Source organism: Mauremys mutica, chromosome 7, assembly GCF_020497125.1.
Source record: "Mauremys mutica isolate MM-2020 ecotype Southern chromosome 7, ASM2049712v1, whole genome shotgun sequence".
In the NCBI taxonomy this organism is placed as follows: Eukaryota; Metazoa; Chordata; order Testudines; family Geoemydidae; genus Mauremys; species Mauremys mutica.
The window spans coordinates 4,590,589-4,617,722 of NC_059078.1; the positions used below are offsets into that span (position 1 = coordinate 4,590,589).

Genomic DNA, 27,134 nt, shown 5'->3' on the forward strand with positions numbered 1-27,134 from the left:
ACCATTGACCTCTCATCACTACCCATGGCTGCCCTCTGCACAGGGGATAATCCACTGACATTAAACAGCGGAGAAAGGCTTTAATGGGATTCCCCTAAGTGATTAGTGAGAGTCTTAGGGCTGGTCTACACTGGGGTGGAACTGATCTAAGTTACGCAACTTCAGATACATGAATAATGTAGCTGAAGTCGACGTACTTAGATCAACTTACTGTGGTGTCTTCACCGCGGTGAGTCGATTGCTGTCGCTCCCCCGTCGACTCCGCTTGCGCCTCTCACGGAGGTGGAGTACAGGAGTCGATGGGAGAGCGCTCGGGGATCAATTTATTGGGTCTAGACTAGACGCGATAAATCGACCCGTGCTGGATCGATCGCTGCCCACCGATCTGGTGGGTAGTGTAGACATACCCCTAAAGAATAAACAATAGACACAAAACCAGTGGTGGAGGGGATCGGGTTTCTTCTGCTGCATGGAGACAGCGTATTTTAAGTTAAAAATATATATTAGGAGTTGGATTATAAATTGGTGTTGGTTTGTGGCTTGGAGATAGGAGGCCTCCAGGAATCAACCTGTTAGTTCAAGGATACAATGCTGCTGTCAAGAACCCTGGCAAAGGCTGACCAGAGGCTGCCGATAAGAGTCACCCATTTACGTGTTGTCTCAAGTCTTGGGGCGAGAGCCAACGTCCATTAAAGCTGATGGGCAGCCTTTCTATTAACTTTGGATCAAGCTCACTGGGAACGGAAGACATTTGTATTGGCTCAGCTCTGAACAGTAATCCCGTGTGCAGATAAACAGGAGCCATGACAGCAGAAAGTCCGCACAGCTCTTTGGAACACAGACTCCTCGATTAAGCACAAATGCTATTCCGCTCCTGCCCAACAGTGGAAAGCAAAAGAAACACCTGCTCTGGTCATGGGAACGGGGGCTTGATGGGACTGGCAGGGGGCGACGCCTCAGGGATCTTGTTGGATTGGGAGGAGGAAGAGCAGAGCTGCCTGTCTCTCTATGTTGCTCATTTCTCTTCTTGGCTGCCCTGAGGAGCCTCTTCCCCTCCACCAAGATGCTCTGACTGGGCAGTTTGAGTGCTCTGCTGGGGTCACCGCTGGCTCCCCCTCTGCTCCACATGGTGGGGAATGGGGCATAAAAGGGCGCTTGGCACCATTTGGGCTGGTGCCAATCCTCTCCCAGCCCCATGTGCTTTGAGCTTCAGCTGATCACCAACAGCGGCAGGAATGGTTTTGTGCTGATTTACCATTGTTACAGCTATGGAGGTGAGCCAGCACAGGAGTCTGGTTTGCAGGGACCATTAGCAATACGTGACACCCATTGACAGGGACTGGTCTAAGCAGTGGGGGCGTCTGTTTGCATACTGTGGACACAATGAAGAACCCATTCGTTGGAACCTTGCTTCCTCGGCCAAGCGGAGGATAGAGAGGACGGGGTGAGGTTAACAGGATCCTATTCCCCTTTTACGGCGAAGCATTTATAGTGCATTGGACCAGGCTGGGCTCTTACTGCGGCTGACCTTTAACTGCATCGTTTATGTCCATGTCTCATTCTCCTGCTGCGTCTGCATCAAACACACCTGTTGCCATTTGCTGCTGCCCCTTGCTCCCCTCCTTTTCTCACCTCCACTGTCCTCCTCAGAAGAACCAAATACCAAAGGCCAAATCCAAACAGAATTATACGAGTACTGTGTCCAAAAAAACTGGAGAAGTAAGTTTATTGTAAACTATTAATTGCCAAGTAAAACAATCTAAAAACCCTGGGCTGGATTTGCATTTGCAATAAAGCCACTTTTACACCACGATAGCAGTGTCACATGGTCATGGTGTAAATGAGAATCGGGCCCTTTAAATTCTCAGCACTTTTTTGATGACTGCCCTGCATTTCACAATTCCTGTACTCCTGGGATGCTAGTCTGCAGCAATTCTTTTCTAAAGGAACAATGAATTCTCAATTTCTGTAAATAGCCAGAGGGAAACCTTCCAGGGCTTTGCACGCCTTAATCTGAGTATTAGTAGTTTTTGCCTTATTAAGAATTAACACAGATTATTAATCCTGAATTGTTTTAGCATATTATTCTCTTTAATGTTCTATTTAAAACCACAAATTATTTCTAAAGGGAAGAGGAAAGGCTAGGTGCACTTTGAGAAGGAGGCAGGAAATGCATGGGGGTGATGTCAGGGGTGGTGGTGATGTAGCTATTTTCAGTATCTCAATTTTATTCTTGCTTGAGAGAAAGAAACAACGTTTAGAGCAGTAGCATTCGCATTTGGCCTCAATTTAGTCAAAATAGGTCAGGGTTCCGTAAGGGAAATAGGATTTGGCTCTGTGTGTCCTTCGCTGGGTTCAAGCAACATAAACCTGTGTGTTTTAGGGAAATGGGGCCCTCTGAAATGCCCCACCTAATTTCCCTGATATTAACCAGGTCATAAGTCTGGTCCTAAAAAGATGATGGCCATTGTCCTTATTTTACTGATACACTGGGATCTATGCTCAATTAAATCCAATGTAATTATTTGTTATGGATGCACCTGAAAATATTATATCCTACTTTTTTTGGGGTGCTTCTTGTGGACTTATTTAAAGAGAAAATCCATGCTTTGTTTTCTGAACAATTAATTTTTGTTGTTGTTATTGTTACTAGGGCCTGTTACCAATACCACAAATATAACAAAAAATGAAAAGATACTGGGCCAAATTACAGAGTGACCACTCCTAATGCTATTAGTGAAAGAGGCACCCCCGGAGCCCAGAGCAGAACTTGGCCCAAGATGCTGTATTTCTTTTTAAAACCAATTTCTTTCTAGAAACAGGTTTTGAAATCAAGTGTATCCTTTTTCACAACACATAAATAACGACTTAGAAAAAAACCCCTAACAGTTCAGATCTCAAGAACTTTCAAACTAAGGACCCTGGTATGTAACAGTAATGAACACACTGGCATGTTGCAGCTCCAGAATCACTACTGAGAAGTCCATTTTAATGGTATTTATCTGACCTGCACTCGTTTCATTACATGTTACCAACGTGTTACGAACAAAAAAGACAAACACGACTTCTGTCTAATTGTAGTGTTAGTTACACATTAACAAATAAACCATTTTCTCCCAAATAGGGCATAAAACAAAAGATATGAAAAAACAAAAATGAAGATTAGTTTAGTTATAAATGTGCTTATTAGGTAATTTACATTAAAGGCCAAACCATCCAAACTTTCTTCTGCCAAAAATTTGTTTTAGTTCCTTTGGAAAACAAGAAACTTTCTCTTCACTATAAATAAACCTCCATATTAGGTTGTACCTTCACTATAAAATACTTCTGCTCTACACTATATCTTAAGGGAGAAGTAAAAGATAGTATGTATGTTGAGACAGCACAAATTAACTCCTTAAGTATTATTGCAACTCCATCTTCAGTCTACAGGAGTACATATCTTAAGGAGCTATGAAAAGAAAACAAAGATAAATATAACTCAACAGTCCTAGCAATTTATAATACATATACAATTGTTCACCTGCATCCTTTTGATTCTCTATATGAAAGAGAGAGAGCAACAAGGAGAGAAAAGAGAGAAACAAGAACAGATATGCAGGATTAATGAGCAAGTGGACCAAAATGCCCCCCAGTTATGTGTGATATATGACATTTGAAAAGAAAATAAGTTGCCCAGTGACTCCCACCACCAAGAAGCATGGTATCACCAAAAAAGACTCCTTTCACATAGGTGAAAGAAAATGCTGCACAAATAGAAAATCAGTAAACTTAGTGAACTAAGCTCTGAGAACATACAAGAGCTCACCAAGCAACAAGTTTGTATGTTCCACCCAGAGCTTGGTGTAAAAGAATAAATAAAATCTAGAAAGAGAGCAAGGAAAGCATTTCTGCTTGAGAGATAACAGACAGAAGACATGTAAGATCTGATGTACAGAGAAAGGACAGCTTCATATGATCTTATACACAGGATTGTTTAAAGATCTTATACACAGGAAAAGGGACGGCTTTTTCCAAATGTCCTTTATCTGACCTCTAGCTCATTGTTCCCCAGTGTAGCTGCTACCTTTTGATTGTGTACCAGTGACAAAAGCACTTTACAAATTGGGGTTACACAGAAGCAAAGTAAAAATGCATTCAGGTCACAGACATAAAGAATAACTGAAAAAACTTACAGACAATCTGAGTTTATCACAAACAAATGGCTTAATTGTCTAACCTGTTTTAGGCTGATAAAAAGTGACTGGACTTCTCACACTGGGTTTCACAGACAGAAGCAACAGACAAGCCAATGCTAAAAGACTTGAAGCAAGGAAAGTGAGTTGGTTTGGATCTGGATTTTCTTGAAGTAATGAAAACAGAAAGAGTGAAGACAGCATGGAGAGGAGGGTGGTAGGTACTCACGAATGGTTAAATCCATCACTTGAGAGGCCAAGCAGAAGACAGGATGCTCATACATTTCTCTCTTTTTCCCTATAAAAGAGGATTTGGGCATGCAAGAGGCTTAGGTCAGAGGTAAAGAGGTTATAGGTCATAGGTCAGAGGAAAACTTTACATTAGCTTAAAAGGAAAATAGCTGTAGAGTATTTTGGGATACACACAGGATAAAAGAAAAAAAGGAGATTTAAAATTGGAGATCTACTGGATTAACCATTCAGCATGCCCATGAGTCACAAAAGAGGTTGCGACCATGATTCTAAAGGTTTATTTTGAATTGTTTGCAAGAATATAATGATCAAAACATCATGAATAAAGGGAAATAGAATTCTATTGATTTAAGGCTCCAAGATACTAAGGATTTTAGCCTTCAGTATCTAAGGCTTTTACAGGTATTTCTTCATAAACATAGCCTCAAGAAGTGCTGTGACCGATACTTCCTCAGCTGTTATAAGTATTTCTTAAACGTTTGGATATTCAAATAGAAGCTTTTTAACGTCAAAATCATATTTGTATAGAGAAATGAATCACATGTAGATAATTTATTTTTTACAAACTATTTTAGCTTGTAGTGGACTATGCTCATGAGCGAAAACCTGATGCATGCAGCTGGCGGATGTTGGGTTGTTTGAATTAACAATCCCAGCATGCTTTGAAATTGGTGTCACAACCACTTTTAGAGAGACAATATAGAAAAGTGGCTGTGGCCAATCACGAATAAGGAAGGAGAGAAGCAGAGGAGAGCAGGTAGTGTGGAATGAAGTATTTCTCTGAAAAGGTAGCTGGAAAAAAAAAAGTTTGTTGCTTCAAAGTATTCCCAGACCTAAAAGTCACAGTGCGAAAAAGAGGGCAGATAATTAACACAACCAAGAAGAATTGAGGCACAAAAGGAAAGTACACACTAACTGTTCTACTTTGGAAGTGAATGCATTTTTACTTACAGATCATAAAGTTTGTTTTTGCATAGATTTATCTGAAAGAAGAGAGCAAATCTTACCAACAGGTTAGTGATATTTACACAGAGACCTAGGGAAGCCAGCATTTGGTAGAAGCATCCATCAAAACAAAAGTTGCTTTTTGATTCTGAGTCCTTCTCCGTCGTCAAGTCTATTTCAACATTGCATTTTACAGAATACACCAATTAACATATCCTGTGAAGTTGAGTACTTCGATAAATTGCCTGATAATACAGTGCTTATTAAACCTTCAATCCTTCTCTATTTTTGTCACTCATTACCAAGTCAAGAGTTGATAAACATCCTTTTAGTGCCCAATTCTTAAGTGTTTCTCACTGGATGCATAACAATGAATTCATTACCACTGGTACACAATTTGCATTGTCAGACAGAAAAAATAGAAAAAGAGAGGACATATCATGTACAGAACCTAGAAAATTTGACATGTAATAACCCAGGCCCTTGTGTAAACAAGGGCTAGGAACAAATCAGAGGGTGATTTTTTTTCTTTCAGTAATGTCTTAGAGGCGTACAATGTGAATCTAGCTTTAGTAAAGCTTTATATTTCACACACAACAGAAGACCAAAATCCAGAGTAAAACAATTCTTTTTGAAAATACAGCTTTCAGTTACAAGCACTTGTAGGAGTTTCAAATTGCTGTATAGCAGCCAACAAGGTAACAATGAAATTGGATTAACATGTAAAGAACTAGCTGTTCATCGAGCTCCAACAAAACACATATCCTCCAGCAAGTTTTAAAATGTCTTTTTGATGGCTACATGTGTCTCTGGTCACCAGTTATTATTCCCTCATAATTTAAAAGGTCAATAATATCAGCTATGCTGGATTTAGAGTGACAAGAATGTAATCTGATGCAAGAATGGGATCAACTGATGACTTCCACTATTCACAAAGCAAAGTCAGTGAAACACATCCCAGAAAAAGACATTTTAAGTTGGCTACACACAAGCAGAGATAAAACATTTCTTAGCTTCTTATATTTTGATTGTTTTCTGAACTCCACTGTCTCAAGCAATTAGCAGCATTATCCTTTTCAGCTACGAACATGACATCCCATGTATTTCTCATTTTTTAAAAACAAAGACACGAGTATGCTGTACCAAACGCGCTAGTGCTCAGAAGAAGCTATGATTCTGTTAACCATTTCATCTCTTTTTCCTAGAAAAGGAAATATTTCGCTACCCTCTGCTCTTAATTCTTAAAAAACAAACACCACAAATACATTTCCTAGCCAATTCCATATTCCCCTTGACTTCAGTTTTATTGTCAAGCAAATAAATAGTTAATTCATTATTTTAAATAACTGTTAGCCATAGTTTCCACACAGAAACATAGTAACATTTTAACACCATAAAGTAATTGCCTTACCTTCAATTTTGGCATACTCTGATAGTCTAGTATAGTTGACTAAAGCAGCTTGCTCCAAGCATTTACGGATGACTGTTTTTACCTCCTCTTGAGGGACAGGAGTAACTATGTCTTTCATCAGAACCTGGACATAAGAAAAACTGATTTGTTGTGGCACACACATCATTGATCTTTTTTCGTTTGTTCGACAAACACATGCATACCCAACACTAAACCAGTGTGGCTACCTTTCTCTATGTGGCTCACCTCTAGTGGCCAGCCTACATAGTAAAGTTTAAAAGTCCTACTGCACTTGATCCCTTTGATCAAGCAGCAGAGACTACGCTTTTAGATCCAGAAGTCGTAGGTTCAGACCCCACCGGTGACCCGACCAAAGATGTCACTGCAGAGTTAATTCATGTACTATTTCTGCAAGCAACTACTTTATTCAGTGACATAAAGCTTTTTAGAACTGTTATTCATTCAGACAAGTTTTCAACATTACATTTAAAGGGTCTGATTCATCACCCCGTTACACCAGTTTTATGCCAGTATAATTCCATTGAATCCTCGTTCCTTAGTTTGCATCATCTTGGGACACAAAACTGGTCTAACTGATTAGAGAATTAGACCCATAATTCATAATATTTAGAATTCTCTGTACATCGCATTACAGGGTGTAATTACAACACCAAAAATCTACTCATGACCATGACCGAACAGATACTGTAACGTTATCTAATTCAATTTATGTGTATATCTATGCATAAATCTAATTGCCATGTAAACTCTACTGTATGATTGAATATGAACATAGGAATTTTAACCTGCCTTTGTTATTGTGATGCTTACCCTTTCCAGCAGGGATAGAGTAGCTTTCAACGCACCTTCGGGTCGGCCAAATGGAAAGCAATACCTAGAAAAACACCCAATTGTAAAGATTAACTCAAATGCACCTGGGCAAACATACCGATAAGCTTAAGAGTGATCTGTTAAGAAAGACTGGGTGGCGGGGCAAGGGCTTTGTTCTCGCTTCCCCGAATTAGGCCCCTACCCTTCAAGTGGTGCCATGTGGGCCCAAGAGACTGGATCAAGGCCTGAAAGAGTAATTTTGATCAGTGCCTCAGTGGGATTGTTAGGAAATCTCAGAAATATTTTCCATGATGTGCTCCACAGCCCGGAGGATATATCCCTATGCTTCAATCACAGGGAAAACTACTAGTAAGGGCTGGTAGATCTGCCACTTTAGGAAATCTGGCTGTCAACTGGGAGGGAGAGTGGCTACATCTATCAGGAAGGGGTTACATATTATCTCCTTGGAATAAAAGGGAAAAGGGCACTGACAAGGAAAGGACCAGTTATTTCAAGACGGGAAATTAGTGATCTCATCATAATCACAGGCCATAACTAATTGGTTCAGCTGACTATTTTATTGTTGAGAGTTGCAGCTAAGGGTGGTCATGGTATTGAGTTTGCATCGAGAGTTACATCATCTCTCATCTTGAGAATTGGGGTTGATCACTGTATGAAAAGGCTGGTTTGAAAGGAGGCAACTCACCTCCCTGTTTTGAGGTTGGTGATATCCATTATTCCCAAAATTAAACCATCCATGAAAAAAAACCCTGCCTTTCTTTGTACTAGGAAGAGATGGGAGTAGATAGCAGAATGCGTTAAGGAGAAGGGGATGGGAAAGAGGAAGAAATAAGATCACAGGGTCTTTAATTATTTGCTTAGAATTATTTAATTGTCAAATATAAGTCCCCTCCTTGTTGCTGTGCCTATGTGGGCAAATTGAGTTGAAATACCTTTAAAAGGTTAAGCCTTCTGTTTATCAGCTATGAACACATTCATGTCTTCTGCAGCTGCAAGTTTTGGCACCCTAATGTACCAAGTTATTTTACACTGTGCATATTACTTATGCAGAATTATAATAAGCTGCAGCCTTTGAAATCTAAAAGACTCATCTTTTATGGGATGGAGTCTTGAGGAAATGCATCCTCTCTCACTTTAAACCAGGAGCCTCTGCCTTTACCTAAAATGGGTGATCTGATTCTCCAGAAGCAAGCGGAGCCGCTCCTTGATTTCTTCAAAACGTTCTTTCTCTTCTACAGTTACAGTTCCTATTCCATCAGGCCTGAAGGAAAAATGCCATGAATGACTCAAGCTTCACCTCATGACCCTGGTAAGTCATCTGTACGGCAAACAAGATATTGCAGTTTTTGGAAATGGATGTCATCGACTATTAGATCCAGGATATAGTGCATGTGCCATGCAAAGAAGCACTTATGGGTAAAGCAGCGTGATTGTTTAGAAAGCATATCTCAGAATAAAATAAATACTCATTTTAAAATTACGGTATGCATGTTTTTAAATAGTGAAATCACTATATTTTTGTTTACTTCAGAAAAACCTGGACAAATGTAGTTCTCTCTAAAAATACACACACACACACACACACACATATATATATATACATACACACACACATATATATATACAGACACACATATAAATACTACATTTTCATTAAGTAAGGACTGAGTATAAGTCCTGTTTGGCTCAATAAGTGATTCATTTCTACAGAAATAATCATATTCACATTTATCAAATTTAAAATATGGTTCACAGCATAAATAACAGTGATGATAAACTCACGTACAAATGGAATATAAAAATACAGCACTCATTCATGTCCACTGAATCACTTTATAACATTTTATCATGTAAAAGGAAGAAGCACAAACTGAAATATATGCTCCAAGATCAATGTACATTTTGCATTTCCAAAAATAATGTCCTTTTTCAGGACATTCCATCAAAGCAGCTCTTCAATGACTATTTGTTACACTTTTAATATTTTGTTAATGCACAGGACTGCGTTATGAATAAGGCAGCCACAAGTAGCTACCTTGGGGTATTTCCCATCTTTCACAGAGCACAGTGCGCATGCAATCATCTCTTCCATTCTTCACCTGTAATGTTGATAGATAATACGGAGAGTCCTTGTGCCTATCGTGCTCATGTTCTGTTTTTACATCTTTGTAACTCTGCTGATTTAAACTGACTTCTGATTTGCACCAATGTGTGAGCAGAAACCAGCATCCTCTGCACACATGCCCCCTTCTCCCCCTCCCCAGAGAAATACACGCCACAGCATAATCGCTGAATTGGGCTAGTCTAATCCATTCACCAAAGGAATCAGCAACCCAGACAATAAACATCACTAGTTTCTATTATTGACAGGCAAAGTATACAGATCTGTGTATTGCCGTGTAGCCTATACTAGCACAGTCTCTCTTTAGGTAACGTAAGATGTCTTAAAATTTAACAAATGTTCTTACTTAAAGGCCTCCTCCAGCGTTCAGCTTAAGCTGTGTAAATCCTTAGAACTAGACTAGTTTGGTTATACAAAAGGCTTGGCAAGGGATTACACAGCTTCTAACGAACCTCCTGTCAGGGGTTAATTGGTTAGCTTTATTTTCCTCTTAAAGAATCAAAAGGCCCTAAACTAAAAGAAAAATTACAATATGTACAGTCATGTTTCACTGACCTCAGATGCAGAAACCTCTTAATATCATAAATATTAGCTCTGCTGTTAGAATACAGGTAAAAAGTTCTCTTAACAAATCCAAATAGAGATGCTAACACCATCTTAATTGGTTTTCTTTTCATTATATGTAAGTTCTAACGCTACATTAAATAACACTTATATCCTGGACATATTAAAAGGCCCAGATGACAGTGGATATCTTTAAATTTAATCAGTATTTCCATAAGTTCCAGTGTTTCCTATCATTTATTTGCCAAGCTCAGCTGTAAAAATTTTATTTAGGCTGAACTATGGAATATAAAATTTTAGCTGGAAAACACATTTATTAAACAACTATGGAAGAATGGATTTGGTCTCATTAGTACTGGTACATAATTAGGTCTAGTTATTTTGAAGAAGCAGGTAAGCCAGGTAAATCCAGTTAGACATTGTTTTTAAAACACAGCTGCTGAACACGTTTAGTATATTTTTAATCCAAAATTGCAGAAATAATTAGTATTCAGATTCAGATCTAGTCCATGCCATCAGTTACGCACGCCAGCACTGCTGTGTACATTGGGGAATCCAGTTTGGTTGCCAGTAGAGTGACAGATTTTTCAAGATACTCCATGATAAATACTTTGTGTCAAAGGACAGGATTGAAGTCCTCATTTGAGTTTTGGGTGCACACCCGCACAGATGCACAAAACCCATATAGGTCATAGAGTTTCATGAAGGTCAATTGTATCAGCAACTGACAAACCATGTAGCCACAAAACATTGACAGTAAAGAGCCCAAACTGAGAACAATACGCTGATGAACTGGAAAAGTTCTGAAAATTATGTTACCATTTGTTGGGTCAATAGCCCTCAAAGTAAAAGATTTACTGAAAAGGCCACAGAAGACTCAGGAGTTTAAATGCAGACTTATTTTCTAAGGGATAGAACATGTGCCAAGAGGTTTCTCTGTTAAATAATACTAGTTTTATAAATTTTCAGCTCCTCTTTTAATTCAAATTATTAATGTAAAATATCACTGTATGCTGTTTAACCCAGCAAGGGGCCCTCTATTCAAAGTCCCAGCACATTTTCCACTGTCTTCAGTGGGATAGCGTCCAGAGTTGTACGTAGGGTTGATCCAAAGCCCATTTGAAGCCACTGAAATATTTCCACTGAGTTCAACGGGCTCTGAATCAGGCTTTAATTCTGTTTGACCTAGCTATTTTAGCACTTGCCAGGCAACAACAATTTCAGACACTTGCAATGCTTTGGCACAACTGCGTCATTACAATTTGGAGCGGCAGTTTAAATTTTCAGTGCTCTGGCAGTTTTCAGTCTAAAGCACCGATATTGTTAGGAACTCTGTGTGGGCACACGGCTGAGTCCAAACCTGGTTGGACTAGAGTTAATATATGTCCACAACTCATCTAAGTCAAGTTATAACATCCAAACAGTTTGCACTGAGATAAAAATGTAACTATCTAGCTACACGCAGACTATATGTGTGTGTGTGTGTGTGTGTGTATTCAAATATTCACCACACTTCAGTCATAATAAATAGTTAGGCCTTGCATTTTTCTTGATCTTTATCAGAAGACACAATGCCAAATTCAGCCATTTTAGTACAATTAAAAAGTTACCTTATGCACCCTACGTCGTTCTACAAAACTGCACGCTAGATAAACAACAGCTCACCCTCGCATATCATTCTACTACAAACTTGAGACAATCTACAGGTCAACTGTAGCCATTTTTGGAGCAGCACGGATGTCTGGAAGGGCCTGCCAACTGAGAGCCATCACAACTGCAAGGACTTCCTTTCTCAAACAGCTGTGGACTATATCACATCTGACATGATGAGCATCTCTTGAATCTACCTTTCAAATTTTCGGCAAACCATTTTCTCACTGTCCTTCACAAAGTTGACATTTTCGGCAGCATGATAGGAAAGATGTCATGTCGGCTGCTTTTCAAGTTGTTGTCACAGTGGTTAGCACCAGTTCTGTCATCTTTACTCTCCTCACAATCTCCCATCTTGAGCCATGTCACAAATAATAATACTTCCAATGGTTTTGTCAAATTTCAAATACTATAACCCAGCTGCACATCTTCAGATTTACTAGTTATGTTAATTTTTGTTGCTCATCTCCCCAGAAGCTGAAGCATTAGGAACTCATTAATTAGTGACAAATGCAAGGATACTGATAGAGCTATATAAAAACACCATCAAAAGTCCTGCACCTAATTTATTAACGTGATAATTTCTGAAACCTAATTAAAATCAAAACATTTGTCAAATATATTTGAAAACTGAATAATTTTGAAGCATATTTATTTTTCCATTTGCTAAGCAAACTAAGGGTTATATAAGCTATCCTCTCTATAATGTCACATTCACTTCTGTGTTCTAGGTAATTCCCTTATCATAACATGCACAATTGATGGCCCTTAAAGACATTCTCAAAAAAGGTGAAATCTCATAAATTAATTTTCTTATTCATGCTGGTATTAGCTCTTTTTATTTAACAAAGGTTCCCCATCAATTTTATACTGGATGTTTAATTTATATATGGTATCACAGCTTCCTGCAGCAAACAAAATTTGCACAATACATTTTAGTTAAAACATAATTGTAGAAAACTAACACACATATTCACAGTGGCCATGTATGGTTTATATTACGCTGGGGTAGACAGTAGTAGGAGTGGTAGGAGAGAAACAGTGAAAGAAGTGCTGCACCTATATTGTATTTAAATATAATTGTATACACACACACACACACACACACACACACACACACACACACACACACGCACGCAGTGTCTATGTCTCTTTCTTTCTATGGATTTAGATCAACATACAACATAAATGTCTCCGAGTTGAATGGTAACAGATTTTCATCTGATCCTATATTGATCCTGCCAGGAAAATTAGAGGAGTCTGGTTTAAATAGTGGGGGGAGGGCAGAAATTAAAAAAAAAACATTTTCTATAAATTTATCTTTAGTAATCCCCAACAGCACATTTTCAGATAAAACTCTTTTGATTATAGTCTTATGTTATCACCTGGAGATTTGTCAGTGCTTAATATAAATATTTCATGGGAAAAGTTTTACATGCTATTCTTCAATCTAGGTCTACTTTCCTATTTTTCTTCAACTTTTCGTTTTTAAAGTATGAAAACAACCCAAAAAAGCAGGCTGTGAAATTAAAAACAAACACACACATTTTCATGTCAAACTGTAAAAAGATTTTCTTTCTTTAGTTTAGACTGTTGGGCAAATCACAGGGTTAATTATAAATTATAATTAGGACCTGTGATCCTAAGGCCAATGCTTCATTCTGTAAGCCACACCTCCCCCACCATGCCCTTTTCTAATTATACCCGGAGGCCCTCAGGGCTAGTTATGCTGCTAAAACAAATATATCAAAATCATTTTTAACAAAGACTAATATATGAAGCAATAACATGCATTTGTATGCAATTATAAATCTACAGTATAGCTCCTTTGGGTTAATCTCTTTGACATTAGCCTGTCTGAAAAGCGAAGAGGCTTATAAATAAAAAAAAATAATCTCTTCCACCTTTTATGCTTAACTTTAAGCTTTATCACTGGGGAAAATACTCCTTAGATGCAGTAACCAAACCTCTGCATGAGTTTCACACACATCAGAGATGATAAAATAAATCACGTCAAAAATTAATGCAAATAATCTGATTTTAACTAACAAAAGGGAAATCTAAGATAAGGCAGATGCTATCTTCAACTCAGTCCTTTGCAGCCAGGTGCAACACGTAGCTTATATCTAGCATCACAGACTATTATGGGATTTATAGTCCAGGGCACTAATGGTACAACGGCAGCCCTACAGACAAACCCATACATCTGCAGAGTGTCCCACCAACTGCACCGGGACTCTCTTTAAAGGGCTGGCCATTAAGTTTCATCTTCATCCAATTCAATCCTTCTTGCTCCTGTGAATTTATGTTATATCCTCAAGATTGTATAGTCCTTTTTTCTGTATTTTTAATTAAGGGGACTTTTGACATAGATATGTGGCCCAACCTTAATCGGCCACATGGGACAATAATAAAAACACAACCCGATTCATTACTATAGCTTTGGCTCTTATTTCACTTCTCTTTTCTCCTAATTTCAGTCCAGGCTTTGGTTCTTTGTGGATATGCAGAGCTGAATCAAGGCTCATTCCTTCTCAAGTGCAACATGCATCCCCAAAGAACCATGCTTGGACTGCATGGATGCTTCACTGGCACATTTTCCTCTCCTATACCCACGGTAATGTATCATGTCAGCATGTAACACGACACTATTTATCTGTGGATCACTGGTGCAATGCATCATCTCAGCCTATACAACAGACTGCGTTTTGAAGACATCAAAAACATGTACTTTATCAATACATACCTATTATGGCTCTGGCTAATATATGGATCCAGGAAATAATAAAGAGTCTGACATTACCTGTAGAACGGTTTTGTTAACCTGTAGCTCTCTGATACAACATGTCCACCACGGATCTATTAATCAAAGAATAAATATAATCTCCAAACAGAGCATACAGAGATGTTATGAATGTTTGGAGCTGGTTGGACGTTTTTGAAATTTCTATGATGTTTTTCCATGAAAAATTTGTCAAAATTGTTTCCCATTTTTCAACCAGCTTTATGATTTTTTTGTTGTACGATATAAACCAAATATTAAGGAGACATAATTGAGAATGCTCTAAAATGTAATGCAGATATTTAATTCCACAAGTTCCAGAAACGACTTCAAAATGATAATAGTTCTGGAGTCTGACAATGGTTGAAAATCTGCAAAGGCAACAGCTGCAGGGGATGCCAATTTTGATTTCATTCTGAAAGTGAATTTAGTGTTTGTGAAACACAGTGACTACGGGAAGGACAGTGCACCAATCCACCTGTGTGCAAAAATGGGGCAAATTATAGTGAGATAATTGATCGTGTGGACGTTTGGTGATGGGACTGAGAAACTGGACCGAACACCAGTTCATTTCACACAGAGCACTGACCAGCTGTCAGATAATCACAATGTTCCTTCACCACCAACTTGGACCAGATTCAATATGAAGTCCAAGTGGTGATGGGCTCAACATGCACTAATCCAGTCCTTAACTTTTACATACACAAATCTGTAGTTACATTTTCAATACATTAGGACAAAAAAAAGTACCATATATACTCTTTCATAAGTCAAATTTTTTTTAGTAAAAAAGGGAAGCACCAGAGAAGCGGGTCAGCTTATAAACGAACTGGTTTCTGATTGAGTATATACGGTATATAAAACCACAAAAGCAGTCATTTTTTTGCCCACTCTAGCCAATTTTATTTTTAAAATTGTTTTTACATGGGTCAATTGGCAACAGCTGTGTTTGTAGTCAAGGAATAAAACCCTAAGTAGGGAACTCTTAAAAAGAGAGAGGTAGTTCAGTGGTTAAGGCACTAGCCTGAGATATGGGTTCAAGTCCCTGATTCACCAGACAATTATTGTGTAACTTTGTGCAAATCACATAGTCTCTCTGTGCCTTTCTTATCCATCTGCAGAACAGGGATAATGGCACTTCCTTATCTCATGGGGTGTTGTGAGGATAATTACATTAACGGACTGTGAGATGGTCAATATTACAGTAATGGGGCCCACATAAGTACCTAAAGCAAATAGATCCAAATGGGTGTGCCTTTACAAAATTCTACCAATTTGAATGATTTCTACCAGATTTCCATTAGAACTGGTAAAATCTTTCAAATTGGTGGAACTTTTTAAGGGCATCCACTGATGTTGTGCCCTTAAGTACAGAGAAGAAGTATCACTAATAATTTCCTTAATTGCAGTGAACTGTAATTAGTTATGGTAACTAGGGTTAGTAGGTTTTCACGATTGGTATCTATATCTATGACACTCCTGTATATCATGCATACAGATGTCTGTAGAAGGCAAAACTTGGGATAAAAAATTACAATTAACTGTCACTTTTTTATTTTTATTTTTAAAGTATGCATAAAATTAACAGAAAAATTAATGGATTCAGCTATGCAGATGGCAATAATTTATAGTGTCCCTTTGGAGTAGGCATTTTGAGCTTTCAAAGGCCTAACAGCTCATCAGCTTAAAAAAAAGTCGAGGTAAAGGAAAAACGGACTGCAGTAGTGTTTCGAAATATCACCCATATTGGTTTTTGACCATTTCACATGATATGGCAATAGGGTCACAGCAAAGCTAGAGGTGTGTTTTTAACAGCAGCCGTTTTGTTCCTGTCCTGCACTGACACTGATCAGATAACAAGGCAGTATTCATGAAACAGCACCCTGGACAGCAGCTAGTTAGTTTCTTCTCTATGATGGCCTGTCATTCTGTCAGTCCTGACCTTCAGGCTGTCCTGAACATCTGAATCACATTCTCTCTGCACTTTCTCACTGACTGCAAGCTACTGTTGTCTCACTGTCTGACCTTACACAAACACAATACAAACAGACAACCCACCTCAGCTCCATCACTGTCTATTGCTAATATAGGAGATTGATAGCCACACAGAATTCTCTCCCTATTCGACCTTCATTACTAGAGTGGCATAGTCTGACTGACAGCCAACCTCATTCCCGAGAAAGCTAAACCACCAGTTGTTTTTTTGCCCTCTAAAAGTGAAGTAACATCCAGTTTCTAAAGAAAGTTAAATTAATATATCCATGTTTATGACAAAAGTAATACATTTTTGTTAAACAGCAAAGATATTGACTGTATATATTTTAATGTGTATGTTCAAATGATACTTTTCCCCAAAGAGTTGGGCGCACAGATAACGATGTGATTTATTATTATTTAGTATTTATATTACAACATTGCTCAAAGGTTCCAAGCCTAGATGGGTTCCCGTTGTTCTAAGTGCTGTACAATCACAGAGCAAGACATGATGCCTACCCCAAAGAGCTTTCAAGGTAAGGCTTTGACTCTGCAATAGCTAAGGGTCTGTCTAGGTAGAGCAGACTGCAGGCTTAAGACCTAAGAAAGCAAGCAACAAACGAAAGGTGGGAAAAGGAGACTGTCCAAGATAGACGGGCTTTATACACACAAATACACTGGTAATTGGTGATTAGGTAGCACATAAATAAGCATCAGTTTTCCCCAGCTGTGTCTCAGTCTAGCTTGGCTCTAAAACAAATCACGCACATGGCCTGGAACAACAAGGAATCTAAGGAACTTAGATACTCTGATTTCTGTCTGAGCCATAGTAATAAATTAAAGATACAGATTTACAGATTTGTTAGGGCCAGGAGGGACCACTGTGACAATCCAGTCTGACTTTCAAAACGCAGGCCAGAGAACCTCACCCAATAATTCCACTAATTTCTGCATCAAGCCTGTAACTTCCGTTTGAACTAGAGCACAGGGTTCAGAAAGACATCCAATCTTGACTCAAAAATGGCAAGTCCTGGAGAATGTAACATGTCCCTAGGTAAGACACTCAGTCTTTGGTTTCTAAGTCAGACGTATGGCAAACGTCTCGTTACAGCAAAAGAAAGATAAGCTGAAGCTAAACACGACAATTATGCCAGGGTATGGGACTAGTCTAGTGTTACTAACCCCCCCGCCAGCTTGTTTAGAGATATCCATTTTGTATTATTTATTCTTTGTCGTACAGTAGTACCAAAGCCTCATCCAAAATTGGGGCCCCATTGTGCGAGGCACTGTGCAGACAGAATATGAGTTTACAGATTGCCACATCTTGCCTATTGTTTTGAATTCAGCACATCCCTCCCTATGTACCATTCCCCAGACACAACAGGACAGAATGGCAGTCTACAGTTGGCAAGTTTAATAAGTCCCTGCTGTTGATATACACACAGTGGACAGATTCTGCTCTCAGTTGCACTGGAATCAATGGAGTTACATGGGAATCAGAAAATCAAAACCTCAACCCTTGGCTGCTGTGAAGTATGATCCAACATCCATGAAAGTAAATGCAAAGCTCTGATTTACTTCAGTGCATTTTCGATCAGGCCCTATATATCCTCAAAACAGAGTTAGGTTTCTGCAGTAATGCATCCTGTGGATAGTGGAATTAGTATTAAGGAGCAGAGAACTGCCATTAATAACCTTGTAGTGACAAATATCAGGGGGAAGCTGTGTTAGTCTGTATCCACAAAAACAACAAGGAGTCCGGTGGCACCTTAAAGAATAACAGATTTATACAGGCATAAGCTTTCGTGGGTAAAAAAACCTCACTCTTTTTTCACTGGTAGCCTCTCTGATTTCTGTTTAGGTCATTTTTGAATACTGCATTTCTAACACACATTTGAAAAAAAAAATCACAAACTCACTGGTACCCCAAATTGCTGGATGATCTTTTACTATCATATTATTAAATCTGCCTTTTCAAAGCTTCAAAAACAGGTAAATATTGGAAATGCAAAGTGCCCAGCGTGCTCAGTGATTGAAAAGTTCTTATATAATACAGAATACAATTCTGGGCATTGGTCTCGCTCTCTTACCTTTTCGGCTCTGGATTCGGCTGGGATTTGGAATCTTTCCTTTTTCTGGACTCCTTTTTGGAATCCTTTTTTGTCTCCACTTCAGTGGCAGAGGGATTAAACACTTTGCCCCCCTCGCTGTCTGCATTTGGTTGTGACCCACCAAGTAACTCTGTCATTTGTTGACTTTGGGGAATGGTTGGGATGAGTTTAAATGCACAGGGTAAAGCCAGCAACAAAAGTGAAAGAAGCAGAAGAAAGCATGAAAAAATAAATGAAAGAAAACAAAACTGAAACCAAATAATAAACAGCAAAAGATACAAACTTACAAAAGAAAGTCAGAACTAAAAAGAAAACAAGAAACTAAAAGCTCTGTTTCCATGACAAGATGTATAAAATTAACTGTGTATCTCATGGCAGTCTCACAATATGAAATCCAGACAATGTGTATCATAATTCTGGATGATGTTTAACGGAGAGTTTACAAAAACACATAATTATTTTGTAACACTCTGTTATTCAGTAGCATATGCAGAAGAGAGTGCGACATCTCAGAGAATATAATGCAACTTGGAAAAAAACCTCAATGCAAGAAGCTGCAACAGCTACTCTAGCTGTAAATAAAACAATATAGAAAAGGAAACTTAGCACTGCTACACTTTTTGCCACAGTATGTTTGCGACATTTGAGAGAAGAAAACAAGCAAACTACGGACTTGAAATTGCTCTGCAACAACAATAAGATGTGGGGGAAAATTTTCAACAATGCTTAAGCAAGTTAGGCTGGACGTAGGCTCCTAAGTGCCTAAATCATGTTTGAAAATGGAACCCAGGTGCTGGCGAAAATGCTACCTATGGTAACTTGCTGGACGCTCTAACACATTAATTAAAATCAATGTAATACATTCTTTATATCCATTTATGCATGTATGACAATGATACAGATTTCAGTTATGCACCCAAATATACATTAACAAGAAGTGTATCTTGGAGTTTTCCGAGTAAAAAAGTTAAAAATTATCATTTTGGATTCTGTATGCATATTTTTATTGCTTTCATTTCAACAAGCAAAGAAACAAACAAACAAACCAATTATGCCACCAGAATTGCTGCTGCCAAACATCCAGTATGAAAACAAGTTGGGGATTGTTGTGCATAATCCAAGGAAACCTACAGTCATCCCTTGCTGGCATTTAGTTGCTAGATATAAACGATTCCTTACCTGTTGCCATGAACATGTGATGCACAAAAGGCAAAGCTGTAGTGAAGCAAGGTGGGGTCAATCATAGCTCCGTTTTCTGCTCGTTCTAGTAAATCTTTGAGGTAGCAGAGATGTCTGTGACAGCCTCTGACTCCATTACGTGCACAATACTCATCTAGCACAAATACCTGGCCAGGACTGAACCAGCCCTGTTTAGAAATAAAGAGACTTGATTTTAAATAGAAGATGTTAAACACAAGAGTTATTTGATTTGGAGATGTAATGCTCCACTGTTCTTATAGACAATGCAAAGCTAATGGTTGGCAAAAGACAAAGGAATGATAGGGCCCACTCCCAACTCAAATAATACACAGGATAATTGCAGTGAAAAAGCATTAGAGTAACATTTAAGATAAATGTAATGCAAAATGCTGAAAAATGTTTCAACTATTCTAGTTAATGCCAGTACTCAGTATTTATCGTTAGAAGATTCTTTTATCTTTAAGGGCAGCCAAAGACTTGTATATCGAAACAGCACAAAATATTAACAACACCGTCATGGGGGAGATGTTGTATTATGCTCTTCCCCTGGTAAGAGCAGATAATTATTCAGTAATGACTTTTATCTCTGTATCTGGCAAGTATAGGAAAGTACCAAAGACACACAAACAAGGTTCTACAGTATCAGAACTGGTGGAGTCACATTTCCCTCATTTCTGTGAAGAGCCACTCGGATTAGACTCTTTGGGGACAGCACCAGTCTGTGAAGTCATTAGCTAGAATAAGAATTTTCTCAGAGAACCCTTTTAAAATGCTGCAAACCCATCAATATTTACATGGAAATTTGGGTGCTAAACAATTGGTAAGATGCAGCTCTGGAATGCATCAAACTGCAAAATCTTTCCTCTTTTAATTGAAAAGTTCCTGCAGCGGGCGGGAGAGTGGTTGAGGCAGTGCACTGCCCCTATAGGCAACTTCTTTGCCACCCCATCTGCTACCCCAAATGCTACATCTTAGAAACAACGCTGCTGTGAAAGATTAAAATATATTTTCTACCACTCAGATGACACCAAATCTTTTCTAGATGCCAAAATAGCTGCTTTGAAAAGAGTTGAAGAAATATCAATTAAGAGCTCAGTCAAAAGACATAGAAAGGGATTTGCTCATCCTTGTTGGGCCAACTCCAAAACAGATTGAAAAAAGCATTGAAATAATGAGGGGGAAAATCATGGATATAGGAAATAGATACAGTTCATTTTATTACTGGGATCACCAGAAAATTAAGATACAGAATAATGCAGAAAAGATGCTTGTAGAAGTCCATTGTTTCAATTGGTCTTTACTGGTTCTTGCGCCCAGGGTGAAAGTCAATTTCCTTGTCTTTCTCTGTTCCCCTTTGTTACATGCGTTAATCTTTTATCCTCCTCCTCTCCGTCCCCGCCATAAAACTGAGGACTTTGTAGAAGAGAGAACCAGAAGCGAGTGTAAGAATTAACTTGAAAGATATATGTGTGGCTTCTGAGGCATTGTCAGAGGGCGACTGGGGTCAGCCCCACCTGTGGCACACTTAGCTCACCTCCCCAGGTAGAGAAAATGAGCAAAGTCACATGACAGGCAGGTCAGGAGGTAAATCAGACCCCTTCAGGGGTGAAGATTAGACAGAATCCTGCAGGAGTGCCAGAGAGAGAAGGGATACTCCAGGTAGGAAGTGCTGAGAGTCACTGCTCAAGAGCGAGCAGGGAAGGTCTCAAATGAGCCCAGAAGGGGCTGAAGAGAGAAGACAGGCCCTCAGGAAGGAGAGAGAGCGTGAGACTGGGCTGAAGCTGTTTTGTTTTGGGTGTGGCTACCCTGGCAGGAGTGGACTTTTTCAATAATGGCGTAGCCAGATGGCCATGTCACAACCGCAAGTGAACCGGGCTGGAAGGTTGGGAGATCCTGAGGGGATCCTGAGGTAGTGGCCAGGCTCAGCAGGCGACGCTGCCACAACAGTTTAAATTACCTATGATACATGTCATAGCGATGCAATGAATGTCCCACAATGGATCTGATCCTTCCAAGGGCGGGGCGGGGGCGGGGGCGGGGGGGGGGGGGGGAGATCCAGGCCACACTGAAGTCAGAGAAGAGACTCCAATTGATTTCAATGGGGCCAGAATTTCACCCAGGGAGTTATGGCAGGAAAAAGATGACAGGATCGGGCCCAGGGAGTTATCTAGACTTGATTCCCTGGCTGTGGAGCCTGTGGAAGCTTCGTGAACCTTTCAGGGCCAGCAGCTATGGCGGCTGCTCTTTATTCCATAGCTGCTGCTGCTTGCTCCCTCTTTCAGAGCAGAGTCCTGGGCGTGACAGAAGGAAAGATGCTGCGCTTTGTACCTGGGGGCAGCCTCTTCCAAGGCAGAATGACAGAAACCCAAAAAAGCGCCTTACAGGGACTCAGTGCACAGCCTTAGAACAGGATTCCCTAGCTGACGACTCCAAAACCAGAGCTCAGACGGGGAGCTGAAGGGGCCCCACTTGTCTGAAAATGTCTTTTTCCCCAAATCAAAGTGGATGTGTGGCAGTCAGAAGGAGGACAAATGGGCTGTCCTTCCATAACAGGAGCAGACTCCTCCAATCTGGCAACGCGGGGGGGGGGAGAACCCTTGCAGAACTGGGAGAGGAAAAGCGCTTACTCCCAAGCAAAGCTATATTTCTTTAAAAACAGTAGGGACCGGGGTTCAGAGGCATGTGGTGGTGGCAGCTTTCTCCTTTGTTCCTCTTGTGGTATAGCTACAAAGCAGAGGCTGGGAAGTAGTAGTATATGCTGCTGTCTGTCCAGCCCAGCGCAGGATCCAGGATTTGTAGGAAACATTACTCAGGCAGCTCCTGGCCCCCTACTGGGTTTTTGCCTTGTGCACCAGAGTGTACATGTCTGGGCCTCACACCTCAGGCCAGCCATGCAGTGTTCAAACTGTCAGAAGGTCTCCGAGCTGTTCTTCGCTGCTGTGATGGGGTGTAACGTGACTGAATGTATCCGCGCTCTAGACCACTGAGCGTTCTAATGATCCTCATCAACAACTCAAATTGCACTCAGAAGTGAATGAGAAGCCTGGACAGAAATGCTAAGAGTAGTAGGCACCACTCAGGAAATGGAAAGGGAACACTTGGCATCAGTTATAGAAACGGTGCTCAGGAATTTTCCGTATGAACAGTTTACTTTTTATTTTTTTTTAAATGGACAATGGAGTTTCTGGAAAATTGAAACTCTCCCTGGGACTTAGATTCTGCTGAAATGTTTCTATTTTTCCATTGAGAAAAGAAAAAACAAATATTTAGTTTCAAATAGGTTTCACATTAAACCCTATTGTGGTGAACTGCCTCATGGGAGTTGAAGTTCAGGGCCCCACTATCTCCAATTGGCTGGGATTCCTGGTAGACTGCCTCTCCCATGATGTAACACAGTCTCCATTTTGACTGAGTAGTGTGGTGCATTGTGGGGATTTCATGGTTACAAGTGCATCCTGGGAGAAGTGGGCCATGGAGGGAGCATGTTCCATAGGGGGAGAATGGAGGCAGCCAGCTTCTGTGTAAATTTCAAGGGTACCTCTAAGTAGAAGGCAAGTGTCCAAGCTGAAGGTACCAAAGGCATGGGTACTTCTGTGAGCTCAACGTTAGGGAGGAACAGCTGCTGTCTCCTGGCCAGAAGATGAAAGGCAGCTCTCCTAATTGAAAATCCAGTAGCAAGAGGACCCCGTGGCCATAACAGTGTATCCTCTGGAGAATGGTGGGTAGGTGCACTCAATAAATGGCACGGGCAACACTCCTGCTCCTTTTCCTTAAATGCTTCTCTCTGCCAACAAGCATCATTTCTGTCTTCTCGGAGATGGGTCATAGCCAGGTTGTTTTCATACAGATACCTGTCCCAGGAGACTGTGCAATCTGGGTTCAGTGGAAAGGGGACAGAACTGAGTATTGTTCTCTGTCTATCTTTCTCACCACCTCCTTCAGCAGTGCCAGTCAACATTCACACGCACTGAACAACAGATGTGACAAGCGAAGAATTACGCGAGACCCTGCACACTGAAGAGCCACTGCCCATCACCCTTCTGGAACCATTTGGAAAGGAAAGGGGGAAGCTACTGAAAAGCCATTCTTACAACATTGCCCAGACAAGTCAACAAAACTTTATGGCCAACGGCATCAAAAGATGCTGAAGGTCAACACAGACCCTTTTTACGAAGTAAATCAATCTTTGAGGTGAACACAGCCTCAGTTCCACAGCCAGGGGTGAAGCCACACTGAAAGGAAGGAAAGAAACCTGTGGAATCCAAGTGTATCCAGAAAGGGTCCATCACCACATTCCTTAAAACAGGGAGGTTTGAGACAGGATGGTAAATGGTGAGACTAAGCTCCAAAGATCCATGTGCCTTGGGGCTTATACGAGATCCATCGCTCTAGTGGCTTCTTAAGCAAGGGCCCAAACACCTCTTTAATAATGAGAAGTGTGGCTGGCAGCTTTCCTCTTGAAGAGAGACATTAACAATCTTGTCAATAATGGCTTCTCCCTCAGCTGTGAGTCTGTTTCACAAGTGACTGGTCGAAACTCTCCAAATGTTCCCAAAATCTAATTAAGTCAAACTAGTCACAAGCCAGCTAGTAAGACCTAATGGGACGGGGTTGGTCTTATTAGCAACCAGCCATGCCTGAGTAAGCAGACGCTGCATGCCAGGGTTGCTGCTTGCCATTGCCCCTCATATGTGAGATAAGTGGGATCCATGCTCTGTGCCTGACAAATGTCCTTTCCCCACCTGCTCTATCCGTAACCTCCCAATAGGGGAATTTCCACCAATCCCTCCCTACCCCTTGAGCAGACCTCCTTGGCATCCTGCAAGGTCCCCCAGAGATCATCTGCACAAGAAGTGAGGGGTTGCAGAGCAGAATGCAGAGCGCCTCAGACCCATAAACCCAACCTCCCAATTATTCCTTGTGAGCACTCTCAATGCTTCTCCAAGGTGAACATGGAAGCTCACCTGAAAACTTGCTCAGCCTGGTCCCTTCCTGGGCTCCCACCACCAGGACCGAGCCAACATGCAGCAACTGAGGACAAAAAAGAGGACTCCAGACCTTCCCAGCTATTCCACGACACATGCAGCACAACTGAAAACGCATAAGTTAACCCCCTAATGAACAGCTAGCATCAGAACAAAGTCTTGGCATTAGCAGGAGTTGTTGCTGTTTCAAGGGAGTCTCTTCCTGCCCCTCCGAGCGATGACAATAATTCTACTAAAGGAGGTAGAGGACTCCAGTCCTACATGGTTGTCCTATACAGCTTGGGAGAACGGGATGAGAACTACCACTTAGAATCAACTTTCCTTCATCTCACCATCACCATCTCTTAGTCCATTGGAGAAGATGAGTTCCTGGATGCAGTAAGATGGGTATAGGTCACTGACAAAATACAAGAGGGCCCTGTGGTGTAGACGGACTGGCTAGGTGAAAAAAATGTTTAATCCTAATGACAACCTCTGGGTGGTTTACAGGACTATCACTTGCTTCCAATACAAGAAAGCCTCAATTTCAGAGCTTATGCCATTGGTAGAAGGTAAAGATTTTTGGCACACCAAACATTCCATGTACATAAAGAGTTAACTCTTCTGCTGAGACTTCTGTGCATTATTTGTAATGGGAGACCCAAGACGTACTGCTGCTTGGCATAGGAACAGACCCAGGGTGCACTCAGGTGGGATCAGGACCTAACCCCTCTAGAACGCCATCTGCATATCAGGCCTGATACAAAAACCACTCAGGTCTATGGAAAGATTCCCACTGACTTCTAAAGGCTCTGGCTCTTATAGCATTTCAAACTGTAAGTTACTGTTCATTCTAGAAATCCACTGTACAAGTCCTGTACATTAGTATTTATTTGTATTATTGTAGAACCAAGGAACCGCAATCAAAGATCAGGGGCCCACTGGGCTGAGCGCTGAGCAGCCAAATAACAAAGATGACAAGTCATATTTGGACAATCTTAAGATTTTTTTCTGTTTAATCAGTGTTATAACATACTGGACCAGATCCTGCAATCCTTTCTTATGTGCCTGATCCCGACAACAGGACTCCTGAATGAATACAGATTACAGGATCATGCCCAACATCTGATAACTTCTCAGACAAAACAAACTGTTAGCTGCTTGGAACACTACTCATCAGTACATACCAATACTGGGGCACATGTATTCTGGTGTAACTCTACTGACAAGGGGGATGGGACCATACCGATTCCTTTTTCTCCTCTACCGTCATCTGTAAGGCAGTGGTGCAAACTGCAAAATATTATTGCTGCTGTCTATAATATTTCCCCAGCTGTGAGTTTGTCTTTGCAGGAGGTAACATTATAAAAAGTGCAAATATAAACGATAACACAGAATCGCTACTGCAGTAGAACAACAGTTAAGTTCAGGATATATTGCCTTTTAAAAACAAATACCTTGGGGGACCAAATTCAGAGCTGGCAAAAGCAGGACCACTCCTCAGGAACATGGGAGCAGCACCCACTTGCACTAGCTCTGACTTTCTTTCCTGGTGTTTATATCACTATAGACCAAAGAATATACTTGCCAGACAAGAATACGAATCATTAAGTCTGTGGTCCAAAGTGAGGCGCTGAACCATCTCAAAGAGTGAAGCGTGGTCAAAGTTACAGGGGTTGGAAGAGATAAATTCATCCATGCCATGCTTTTGAGCTCTATCTGCATCTGTTCATTTATACATATAGAGAAAGACACAATTTAGAGAAATACAGCACATTCTATTTGACATATACATGAGAGAGAAAAATATACACCATGAAGCATGAAAGCTAAATAATTCTCTTCCCCTATATTGCCATTAACTTTTTTTTCCCCAAAATATATTCTTCACCTCCCATTGTCAACTTGCATCACGTTTTGACTATCTTATTGCATTCAGGCCAAAGCTTTTAGAATTAACATCTTGTCAACTGCTCTTTATAGTGCATTTATTCTGTATTTTAAAACAGAACACAAACCCAATAACTTATTCTGTATCTTACAAAACACAATAAGCTAACAGATTTTTGGCTTGCAAAAGTAAATTAACTCCTATTTAGTTATTTGAGATTAATCATATAATAGATTCTGCC

The 27,134-nt window shown here is 40.2% G+C and overlaps 1 protein-coding gene across 5 annotated transcripts in view; it reads right to left on the reverse strand.

The window, feature by feature from the left end:
* CADPS (calcium dependent secretion activator) overlaps positions 1-27,134 on the reverse strand; it is a 356,811-nt gene that overhangs the window by 88,721 nt on the left and 240,956 nt on the right. For all 5 annotated transcript variants that reach the window (XM_045025308.1, XM_045025307.1, XM_045025309.1 and 2 more), the window contains 5 exons: positions 26,591-26,727; positions 20,018-20,205; positions 8,795-8,896; positions 7,615-7,678; positions 6,784-6,907 (listed from right to left, as the gene is read on the reverse strand). In XM_045025308.1, the coding sequence (XP_044881243.1) occupies positions 6,784-6,907; positions 7,615-7,678; positions 8,795-8,896; positions 20,018-20,205; positions 26,591-26,727 (615 nt within the window). The remainder of the gene's footprint in view (positions 1-6,783; positions 6,908-7,614; positions 7,679-8,794; positions 8,897-20,017; positions 20,206-26,590; positions 26,728-27,134) is intronic.